Source organism: Vulpes lagopus, chromosome 4 (genome assembly GCF_018345385.1).
Source record: "Vulpes lagopus strain Blue_001 chromosome 4, ASM1834538v1, whole genome shotgun sequence".
NCBI classification, from domain to species: domain Eukaryota; kingdom Metazoa; phylum Chordata; class Mammalia; order Carnivora; family Canidae; genus Vulpes; species Vulpes lagopus.
In genome coordinates, this window is record NC_054827.1 from 67,799,608 (window position 1) to 67,812,107 (window position 12,500).

The 12,500-nt window shown below is 35.5% G+C and overlaps 1 protein-coding gene across 27 annotated transcripts in view; it reads right to left on the bottom strand.

Annotated features, from left to right (window-relative positions):
- The window catches only part of PPIP5K2 (diphosphoinositol pentakisphosphate kinase 2), a 99,117-nt gene that overhangs the window by 18,336 nt on the left and 68,281 nt on the right, over positions 1-12,500 (bottom strand). For 23 of the 27 annotated variants that reach the window (XM_041751176.1, XM_041751181.1, XM_041751177.1 and 20 more), the window contains one exon: positions 6,036-7,789. The exons of the other annotated variants lie outside the window; for them this stretch is intronic. In XM_041751176.1, coding sequence (XP_041607110.1) covers positions 7,677-7,789 — 113 coding nt within the window. In that variant the 3' untranslated portion in view covers positions 6,036-7,676. Of the gene's footprint in view, positions 1-6,035; positions 7,790-12,500 lie in introns of those variants that run through there. 27 annotated transcript variants of the gene reach the window in all.

Here is a 12,500-nt window from a genome sequence, read left to right on the forward strand (position 1 = left end):
CAAGTATTGTAGCATCAACTGCATGAACAGTCAGTTCCTTAAAAGAGCATCTGGGGAGCAAGGAGGAGTAGTGATGGACATCAGTACCACTAATTCTTATTTTAGTTATGCCCATCTAAGTACGTTAGTGTTCAAAAAGGAGGTAGATGTTGCATATGGCTTATTAGAAACTTTCAAAAAGGTTTCTAAGTGATCAATAAAAAATCAGGTACACAAAACTGTTTTGAGTTATAGCATTTGGGACTCCCAGGTCTTGTTTTCCTATAGGACAAATTAGCCTTTCTATGTACAGTGACAGTCTTTATTATCTGGCCTCCAGTTTCTTCACATCCGCAATGTTGTTTTGGTAATACAGTGGTAAAAACCTATGTTCTTTCATCCTGGCTCACCTCTCCTTAATTTTATTTTCCTTTCACTTTTTCATCTAACCATCCATTCACCTTTAGCACTGAGCATTCTATTCAATTTGACCAGTTTGAGAAAAAACTACAGTTTCTTAAAGTAGCAAAACACTTTCAGAAAGCACATTGGTTTTTTTTTGTTTAAATCATCTTTTATATTTCAAGTACTCGTGAAGCACGTCACATAGGATGAAAAGTAGCCTACTTTCTTCAAGATACATCCTTGTAAGGGCTTTAAGATGGGTACCTAAACCATACATCCATTATCCTACCAGGATCACACAATTGTGTCATTCACACAACACATGACAGGAGATGGATGGGTGGGAGGGCAACCCTCATTTTGTTAAATACTGTGTTTTTTTTTTTTTTTACACTGCTTTAAGAAGGAATGTTTTGTCTTATTTTAAAGATTTTATAAATGGATAAGATGCCAAAATAACCTTGATTTTTTTCTTTTCTTTTTCTTTTTTTTTTTTTTTTTTGGTTTGTCAGAATGTTACTAGGCAGACTGTTCCCGTGGCAACAAAAGCAACCATGAAAGACTATTGGGAGCTGTCTTGAACATCCTTGACTGCAAAAATGCTGAAATGCCATTGAAAACAGAGGCCTGGTTGACACTTGGACTATATACAACTCCATTACAACAAAAGAACACAAATAATGCTTCAAATTTATTCTTCCTTCTGCAGTTTACCAAATTACCATTTCATTTGATTCTGACAACACTGGACTTTAGGCAAATGGCATTATTAACTTCATTTAAAAAATACTGTGTTAAGAAAACAAAATCTTCTCCTTTTCTTCCTCTTCCTTCTTTCTTGTCAAAGAAGAGTAAGAAAAAAAGAAGTGATACTCCATTTGAAAATGGAGAAATCATATAGAACAGAGATATAAACTGCCTTCAACAAAACTAGAAAACATGACTTTATGAGAAAGAGCTGACAAATGAAATACAGATCTAACAGGAAGATGCCTGGAGAGGCTGCTTCTATCTGCAGCATCTCAAAGTCATCAGACCCAAAGACTCCAACATTGCTGGCATCTTCTGAAGGACACAACCAATTTCTTGTCTGAAACAATGGAAATGGGGTGAGCACCAGCAATCGGCAGTTTTCTGCATCCCGCCTGGTGCCACGGAATGGCAAGAGAGGCAAGGCCAAAGGAGGAAACACAGACATGTCACTTCCAAGAAGCTGTCTGTGGATGAGACAGGAGTGCAGCAAAGAGGCTCCAAAGGGGCATGGCTCTGCAGTTGTCAATTATTGTTTGCTGGAGAGAATAAAAGGCTAAAGCAGCTGTCACAGAACCACAGCTCTGTTCTAAGTAGCTCCTCTATTACCCAGGAAGAACTGTTAGTCCAAAATACTGCACTACCTGCCATATGGATGTGTAGCAAAGAGGTCAGCCAGAGAGAAACTTATTTCAAGATGAGTGATAAATGAAAACGAACCTGCATGGTACTTGCACAGACATGCCAAGAAAAGGAGGACAGGAACAGGAGAAACAATAGCAGATGAAACCATTGTTGACAAAACCATTCAACAGAAAAAAATGAATCCACTGAGCATATGAAATATAGGAATAGATAGATATATACTGTCATAACTCAACTTAGGGCAACAAAAAGTTTACCCGGAAGTAAGATGTGATCAGAAACACAACCAAAGGAAACGCAATAGGAGTTAACAGAGTTCAGGAAAGAAATGGAGAAGTCATCCCCCAAACAGATGCCACACCAGAGGGAGTACAAAAGAGGCAAGCGAAACTGAGAGAAGGCCAAGAGGGCATATTGTGGAAATGATTTCATCTTGATTAATCAGGGGTTCAAAATACGGCATTTAAATGGATAACCATGTAATAATGGCATAAAATATTTATGGGTATAAAACTAAACACAAGGAGAACCAAGGTAATAATAAAACTGCTCTAAAGGAAAGGCAGAAAAAAGTATACTAATTGGACACTGCTCATAGCAGGGAGTCAATAGCATCTAAAAAATGAAATACATAAATCAAAATTACAGTTAAGAAGAAAACCACTAGTGGAACAAAGGGAACTATTGCAAACACAGATAATATAATGAAATCGCAGTGTAGGGTCTACTGTTGATTACTCACCCTTTATTCATCCCTCAACTCCTCTTTCTAACAGAACCTTAATTTTGGGCATATGTCATCCTTTCTTCATATGCTCATGTGCTTAAAGGAGGGCTTCCTAACTGGGAGTGATTCTGCTTCTCCAGGGGATCTGGCAACGTCTAGAGACACTTCTGACTCTTTGTGTGTGTGTGTGGGGTAGTTATTGGCCTTTAGGCTAGAGACCAGGATGAGGAGACTGACTTTAGGCCAAAATTCTATGTATAATCTTTCAGGCCTTATCATGGGCAATTACAAAAGCTTTGCATGGTAGGCTTTATGAGGGAAAGCTATCTTTTCCACATAGTCTTGAAGGGAGTTATAGTCAAGGACTCAGGACACCAAAGGCCACCATATCTGCATTCTATCTGCATTCCTAGCCCTGACACCTCCATCCACAGGCCTCCTTCTCAGGGACCTTGGCTAAGGCCATGTGCAGGTGTCTCCACTGAGACCTTCCTACTGGGCAGAGGTCTTGGCCAAGGTACTTGTCTCCACAGTTTTCTGCACTTGTAGCCTTTCTTTCTCTCCCTGTCCCTAGTTCCCTGGGTTCACAAAATCACAGGAACCTTTTGCTCAGGGCTCCTCAGCAGTGAGACAGTTTCCTCCATCTGCATTGCATGGCATTGGATTGACCCTTGCCAAGTGCCGTTCGGTGTGGGGGTGGGGTGGGGCAAGGGGGAAGGAAGGACAGTAGGAGCCAGTACTACTTTTCCTTATGGCCTCTTGCTTATATTACCACAGTAAGTAATCAGAGACTTGATTATTTTCACTTTGGCCCATTGTCTTAATTGACTACCTCAACTCTTGCAGCTTAACAGAGGAATATCGCGAAACACCCTACTATGCACAGAATAGCCTTCCACAACAAAGCATTAATTGGTCCAAGCTAACCACAGTGCCGAGGCTTTTGGGGGAACTTAACCCCATCATCAGCTCCAGAGCCAACAAACCTATGGAATTCTCCTAGAAAATGTTATTCATCCAGGAGTGGATAGATGACCAAATGAGTTTGGCCCCATCACATTGAAATGAAAGATTTACTATGGTTAAGGGAGAATTTTCCTCAAGTTTTGTTGTGCTGGACTCGAACAAGGGAACATATAACTCTGACTACCACAGGCAGCCATTTTGCAAACATGAGGGAAAACAGCTTTGGGATAAAGCTTGTACTATGCTATAGGTGTGAGGGAGAGAACCTGGGTCCCCAATGACAGTATGACTCAGAGTACTGTGGCTGGAGCTCATTCCACCACAGAAACACCTAATAAACTTCCTTATGGGGGATCCCTGGGTGGCTCAGTGGTTTAGCACCTGCTTTCAGCCCAGGGCGCGATCCTGAAGTCCCAGGATCGAGTCCCACCATCAGGCTCCCTGCATAGAGCCTGCTCCTCCCTCTGCCTGTGTCTCTGCCTCTCAGTCTCTCATGAATAAATAAGATCTTTTAAAAAATAAATAAATAAACTTCCTTATGATTTTAAGTTTCAACTGGAGTTTTTCTTTCTTGCAATGAAAAGTATTCTTTTACAAAAAGATTAAAAACAAAAGCAATAAAGATAGAAAGCATTTACCTAAAAGCAAAGATGTATTCCATATAAAAAGACTACACTGATGTATGAAATAAGAGGAATCCTAAAATTGAATCACAAAGCAAAACTTACTATATGCTATTTAAAATATCTAAACAAAGTGACAAAAATATAAAAAAAATCCAGGGATGGATAAAGGTGTGTCAAAGCAAATGCAAGCTACAATAAAACGTTAAGTCATATCTTAATATCTGACATTTTAAATTGCAGGGCAAAAATGTCCAATGGAACACACAACACCAACAAAAGATGTTAAAGGGATAAACATTGGAAGTCTAGCTAGCGGTCATGAATTCATATGCGACAGAAAACACAGCCACGTACAACATAGAAAAAAATAAAAATCAGACAAAAAAGAAGAAAATATCTAGGTGGGAAGTTTCATTTACCTCTCTCTCAAGTCATGAATAAGCACATGGCCCAAAGGAAAGTTACAGAAAATCTAAAAAATAATCGAGAAATAATTTATATATGGTATAAAATAATAGACCTTAAATAGTTCTCCATTCTCTGAAAACAGAGTAGATCTTCAAAAAAAATTTGACCCATATAAAGAAAACTTCACAAGACAACAGTCTGGTACCCATGATTCTATACAAAGGGAGAGCTGTTTCTACTTGGGACTCCTTAGGACAAGCGACTCCTTTAAGAAGGAATAGAAAAATTGTCCCCATGGGTAAGAATGCTGCTGGTGGTGATGGCTCTAGGGACAGTTTATGAGAATCAGAGGGGAGAGAGGGAACTGCTGAGCCATCACAGAAGTGATCCCAACAGTTTACGCTGTCCAGATAAGCCAAGGATTAAATGATGTCATATTAATGAACACTACATGGAAAGCAAACTTTGATAAGCACAAAAGAAAACACTGAGGACTTTCCATTAAGGTACAAACACAAGACAAAAAAGTAAAATCTTAGGTCAAACTGGCATGAAATTAGGTAAGAGTGGACATGCAGAAAGTCAGCAAAACCTGGAAGGGAATCTGGGTAATACTGTTCAAAACAGACTTTTGTCTAAAGAGTTTCAATTAAGTATTTCTTAAAGAACTATACATTTAATTTTTCTCTTAATTGCCATTTATTGCCCTTTTGCTGCATGTATATAGTAAGCACCCTGTTACAAGTTCTTTGTCCCTTTACAGCTTCTCTTCTGCCTCCGTTTCCTGGTCAAAGGAAACATGAGATAAGCTGTTCAGCATATTTTTCTCCTTAACTGGTAAAACACCTCCTAAAATATTTCCTGGTGTAGAGGATGGATTATGAGAACTCAATAGAACCAGAGCAGCAAAAGCTAACAGCACAACTTCAAGGGCAAGGTTAAGTCTGAGTTCAGATGTATGATTAAGGATGGAAAGAATGAATAATGTGCTATGAAGACTAACATCCTAGAATGTCTGGGCCGTTCCCCAAGCTGTGCTTTCTCATCTCCTTGCTGGTTGGAGGACTAGGCCACAAGAAGCAATTTCTTCCAGTATTTAAAACAGATGAAAAACATATCTTCCGGAGATAGAATCATGTGAGAAACAGATGGTTCAAACTTCCACTAAACAGTGATAACTATCATTTCTTGCTCTTATGTATAAGGTTTTTTGTTGTTTTAGAAAATGACTCAAAGATTCTTTCAAATCAGACCGTCCAGTCTACACAAAGATATTACTGAGTTTAGTGACTACAGTGAAATCATAGTTCTTATGTAAGAATGGAAAAAGTGAGCTCCGTTGAACTTTTCTAGTTGATTCCTAGGGAACATATTGCAATGTGTGCGGCCAACAGTAAGTTTTATTTCACATCTAAGATAGCATTATGTTTAATACTCAAATAGTTTTTTCCTTTATTTCTACTTTGAAAGCTAAAAGGAAAGAGATAAGGAATAGGAATAAAAAATAATCTGCCATTTAAGCCAATCTCTGATTCTGGAAATAAAATATTTAATTCAGTTCCACTTAAAAAATAAAAGTAGTTTCTTACTCCCACACTGAGCACATTAACATTTTCACATACAGAAAGCTTAGGTACATTCAACTGTTTACAAGACATGTCTCCATATAATACAATTACATTCACGTGAAGTATACAAACTTATATAGTTGTATATAGTTTGTGACTTCTGTATCTGGTACCTCTTAAAACTAACATATAATATGCTTATTTTCAAAAAGTCAATTCATAGATGATGATCTAAAGCTAGGAGAGTCTTCTGAAGAATTTTAATAGTTGTGTTCATACGAGAATTCAGTAATTTCCTAAATGTAAGCTTCAAACTAAAACTTTAGCAATTTAAGTTACCCGACTGGCAATGTATGGAATTCTTATCAGGTTGTACTGTCTGGTTTACAGTTTAAGTCATTTCAAGGGGCTTATAATTATTTGTACATTAGGGGGAAAAAAGCACCAAGTATAATAAATACCTTTTTTTCACATCATGGATGAAATCACAAAACAATGATCTCAATTTCCTTTCAAAATCTAATCATTTGAAAAGAGCATTTACTTCAAATGTTCAGTCTTTAAGCTTTCTTAGTGAGATCAACAGATATACTAGAGATAAGAATGGAAATGCTAAAAAGAGGTGCTATACATAATATCTACTAACTACAGAATTCAGACATTCTTCTTACAATGATGACATTCATTTTTGAACTGATTTCCTTAGATCTAAAAAGAACTCTGAAAATAAGTGTAACATTTATAAACTTGTCAACTGTATCTCTTTAAAAAAAACAAACAAACAACAAAACTAAAGATGTCTTTCTCCCCAATACATGAAGCAAAATTTTCCTGATGAGCAAAAGCACCTTATGGCAAGGAAATATATAAAGAAAGTATTTTCTACAAATTAATATAGAAATTTATGTGCATAAAGGTGTAGTTATCCCAGCTGTATATGTAATATTTTAAATAAAAACACAATAAAAAAATCTCAAAGCACATATTGAAAAAATAACCCATATGCTAATACTCCAGTTATTAAACATTGCAGCATATATGTAATTCCAACAAAAGGAGGAAAAAACTTTCTAATTTCAATGGTCAATGAAATCTCTTTGGAAATATACTTTAAAAATCTGCAGTAGGTAATCCTATCAAATGCTAACAACCCAAGCTATAGGTTTTTACAGCTAAGATAAAATTCCATGAAAATGAAAGTGTACAGAGAGATTACCTCACAGATTCTTGAGTAAACAGCATTACTGGTGTGACACTGGTACAAGTTAGCCGGGCTTTTCTGTCTTTGTCTTTACCAGGGGCACATGGTAAACCTAACATTAAGAATGACAGACCTTCATCACCATAACTTTTGCTGCTCATTAAATATTAATAAGCATTGTCTTAAACATTTCATTCAAGATCATGAGAAACGTTCCTTACCCAAATATATACAATGAATTCTCTGGACTTAACATATTTTAAAATGAATACAGAGATGTATATGGAAAAACATAAATTATTACTTGCTTTGACAGTTTTCAGTCAAGGTTTATTATGTGTCCTTTTCTACTGAACACGTGATTTTTATATGTTTAAGGAGTTCCAGCTTCTGCTAAGGTTTCATTTCTTTTTCCCAGTGTTTTTTTTGTGTTCATGCATTTCTGTTTTGCCAGTTACACTCTTTTTTCGAGATGAGGTATTAGGAACAACTGCATTAGAAGGTCCGCTGGTAGCTACACACACAAAAAAAGAAAACTATTGCTTAGATTTTCACAAGCAATTCATGTTCATTTTATTTAAAGATTTTTATTTATTTATTCATGAGAGACATAGAGAGAGAGAGAGAGAGAGAGAGAGAGAGGCGCAGAGACACAGGCAGAGGGAGAAGCAGGCTCCCTGCAGGGAGTCCCATGTGGGACTTGATCCCAGATCACGCCCATATGCCCAACCGCTGAGCCACCCAGGTGTCCCAATTCATGTTCAAATAATACTGCTAAGTGACAAAATAATACTTTATAATTGTGATGTAAATGAAACACTGTTAACATTTAAAGGAGCATTTTTAACCTTTTAACTTTTTAGAATTCAACACTAGTACAGAAAAGTAATGTCAATGGGCTGTGCTCACAAAACAAGTTTCTTTTTTCACTCTATAGAGTTTCTGGAAAACTAATTTATTCATCATTTTTAACCACCATCTATTGTGCTAACAATCCTCAAATGTACAGTTCTGTCCTAGGTCTTTCCCCCTACTTCATGATCTATATATCCTGTATATCCTGCTAGAAATCTCCGTACAGACAACTGACAGGAAACATAAACTTCATATGTTTAAAACTGAACTCATCATTTTCCTATAAACAGCTATTTTCTCCTCTATCTCTTATGTCTCTAATTAAAAAGTCCAAAGGTTAGGAATCTATAAACATTCTTGACTTAGAATTCATCTTTCTGTATCCAAACCAAAGTCAAGCCATAATGAATCATTAGAAAATTATTCTAAGCCAGGTTACACTTCTGGTCGGATGGGAAGCTTCTGTCAGACCAATTCTGCAAATAACAAGTATAAACTCTGGATAAAATATGAAAAACAACTATTTGAAGACAATGAAGAGTAAACAAAAGGAGGTATATACCAGAGAAAATCAACACTTGGAAGAAGAGAGCCCATGCTCAGTCCTCCCAACACACACACTTTAAAAAAAGCTTTTGGCCTTAAAAAATAGTATGGGCTGCCTGAGTAGCTCAGTTACTTGAGTGTCTGATTCTCGTTAGGCTGTGATCTCAGGGTTTGTGATCACGTTGGGCCCCGTGCTGGGTGCAGAGCCCGCTTGGGATTCACTCTCTCTCCCTTTCCTTTTGCTCTTTTCCCCACCCTGCCCCTTCCCTTGCTGGCAGCTCACAAGCTCAATCTTTCAAAAAAAAAAAAAAAAGCTTTTGGCCTAAGGACAGTATCCAGAGTATCCAATCCACACCATGGGCAATGACTAAAACTCCAACATAAAACTCATTCTTAGTAGCACTAAGAATCAGAAGTATTGGAGCAACTATAGCTGCTGGATAGTTAGGTGGGAGATGCCAGAAAGGGAGAGCCCCCAATTCCTTGCATACACTCTGATCACACTTATGGCATTAGCAGGGTAAGCTCCAAGAAATCCAGCTGAAGCTAAAAGAAATGAGGTGAAATCTGAGCTGCCAATGACTTTAAGGGACACAGTTTTGCAATCTGAGTTCAGCCAAGGTTAACTCTTTGCTTTAAAAGAACCCAAACAATTCCATACTCTTGGGAGAAACAGAACAAAAATAACAATCTGTAGTTTATACAACATCTCATTCAAAATGTCTAGGATGCAATCCAAAATTACTCAATGTATGAAACAACAGGGAAACATCTTTCTTCTTGAGAATGGATAAATTGATAGAGACCAATCCTGAGATCAATTACGTACACAAGAATTTTAAAGTACTTGAACTGTACTTTAGAACAAAAGAAAATATTGCTTATAATGAATAATATAGGAAATCTCTGAAGAAAAAAAAAATTCAAAAAATCAAAAAGAATGTCTAAAAGTAAAGAATAAATACCTGAAATAAAAAATCCTCTGATAGGTTAACAGCAGAATGAAGAGGTAAGAGTGGACATCAATCTAGATTATCACCAAAATAAATAAATAAATAAAATTCCTAAGCATGCTTGCCATAGTCAAACTGTTGAAAGTCAAAGATAAAGGAAAATACTAAATATTAAAAAATATTTAAAATATTAAAAGGCAGAAAATAATAATCATTAACCAATTGCATACATAGGGACAGTTCAAATTAACAAAGATTTCTTACTAGAAACAGAGGGAACCAGAAACAGGGGAACAACACCATTAAAGTGCTGATAGAAAAAACTTTTTTCCTAGAATTGTCTATCCAGCAGAACTACCTTTCAGGAATGAAGGTAAAACAATGACTTTTTCAAATACAGCATTATAAGATCTGCATTATAAGAAATGCTAAAAAGATTCAGGCTGAAAGCAAATAGAATCAGATGGAAACAAAGACTTGTTAGGAAAAGGAATAAAAACTGATGGCTAACGTGTGGATAAATAAAAGACTTTTCTCTTCTTAATTTCTTTAAAATATACATGACTGTTTAAAGCAAATATTCTAACACTGTATTGTAGCCTTTATAACATATGTGGAAGTAACACACGTGTGTTAAGGATGAGAGGAGAGGAAGGTAAACGAACCTATAGCTGCAAGGCTTCCACATTTTACTTTGAAAAGTATAAAATTATCTCTAAGTAGGCCATGAAAAGTAAGAGATATATATCTACAGCTACCAGTAAAAGAATAGTGCAAAAATATAAAGCTAAAAAGTTAATAAGTAAAATAAAGTACTAAAAATACAGAATTAATACAAAACAAGGCAGGAAAGAATAAAAGAAAAACAACCAGAAGGTATAAACAGAAAATATAATAAACCAATAGCTCTAACCCAACCATATCAATAATTACATTGTTAATGAAATGTAAACGTTGCAACTATAAGGCAGATAGTGTTAGAATGGGTTTCTTAAAAAGCCAAATATATGTTGCCTACAAAAAAATATCCCTTAAATACAAAGACACAGATTGGAAAAATATTCCATGCATACAGTAAGTATAAGAAATGTGAAGTAGCAAGATTAAATAAACTTTAAGACAAAGTCTTACTAAGAATCAGAGGGAAATTTCAGGATGATAAATGGGTCAATACATTAAAAAGTCTTATCAAATATATATGTACATAAGAAAAAAGCTCCAAAGCACAGAACAAAAACTGACTGAATTAAAGGTCTGCATTTAGACATATAACTCCACAGCTGTGAGTGGAAACTGCTCTGTAAGCAGCTGATACAACCATCAGAACTTCTCCTTCCTTGCACATGTTCCCACCCCTCAAAACGGTAAAGACAAAGAGGATCTGAATAAGATTATCAGCAATTCTAACCTAATGGGTACTGATAGAACATTATATCAATGAACTATGGAACAAAAGTTCTTTTTTTAGTCCCCTTGTTACATTTAAGATGTACCAAGTCCAAACGGAAGCCATAAAAAAAAAGTTTCACATGTAAAAGACTGAAATCATACAGCGCATGTTTTGTAACTGCCACGCAATGAAATAAAGAATTGTTAACGAGATATTCGAACCTCCACCTCTAAATATTTCAAAATTAACCAGTATGTTTCTAAATGCTCCATCACTCAAATAATAAATTACAAATTAGAAAATATTTTTAACTGCATGAGAATGAAAATAAAATGTTAACTTTTGTTGAGATGTACTTAAAGGGAAACTTGTAGCTTTAATGTTTATATAAGGGAGAAGCAATGTCTAACAAAAAGTGATTTAAGAAACTAGAAATAGAGGATAAAAGTAAACCCAAATTAGTAGAAGGAAGACAATATTAAAGAGCAGAAATCAGTGAAATATAAAACAAACAGAAAAACAAACAGCAAAAATCTAGTTCTTTGAAAACATCAACGGAATGGATAAAACCCTAGTGAGAGTAGTGAAGAAAAAAAACCAGAACACAAATTATCAGTATATTCATTAAAAGGATAGTAAAGCAATGAGAAAGTTGACAACCTAGATAAAATAAACACGTTCCTTGAAAAATACAAATTACCAAAGCCGTCACTAAAATGAAACAAAATTAATTCTATCAAAATTTAAGAAATACCTAACAAAAACTCATTCAGAAAATAGAAGAAAACCTCCCAAATCATTTTATGAGGCCAGCATCAACCTGATACCAAAATCTGGAAGACATTACAAAAACAAAAAACAAGAAAACAAACCAAAAATCCAACTACAGACCAATCACTATCTTTCACAAATGCAGGTGCCCAAATCCTCAAAGTCAAACTGAATTCAGCAACATATACATAAATTATTCATCATGACCAAGTAGGGTTTATTCCAGGAATGCAAGACTGGCTTAAGTTGTATTTGAAAAGTCAAATATATTATTATTTCCTCTTTATTATTAAAAAATGCTTATGAAATAATGCATTTATTATGTGTCTAATATATAGAGAACTGTGATTCAAAGCGTATTCAAATCCTAGATCTACCAATTACTAGCTCTGTGAACAAGGATAAGTCATAACCTGTCTACAACTTTTTCATCCCTAACAGCATGGCCATGAGGCATGTTTAGAAAGATAAGAGTAAAAAAGCACTTTGTGGCATAAAAAAAACTATACAAATGTTAACTTTGAGTTGTGTATGGAATGAATATACCACAACTTATATTTAAGATACTTTTTCAGTTGTCTGTACCTGCATATTCTGATTATTTAGAATGTACTAAGTTTAAATATATTTAAGATATTGCCTGTAACTCATAAGGCCTGATAATCTGACAGAGCTGTAATCAGGTATCAATAATCAAGTCAGCAGTACAG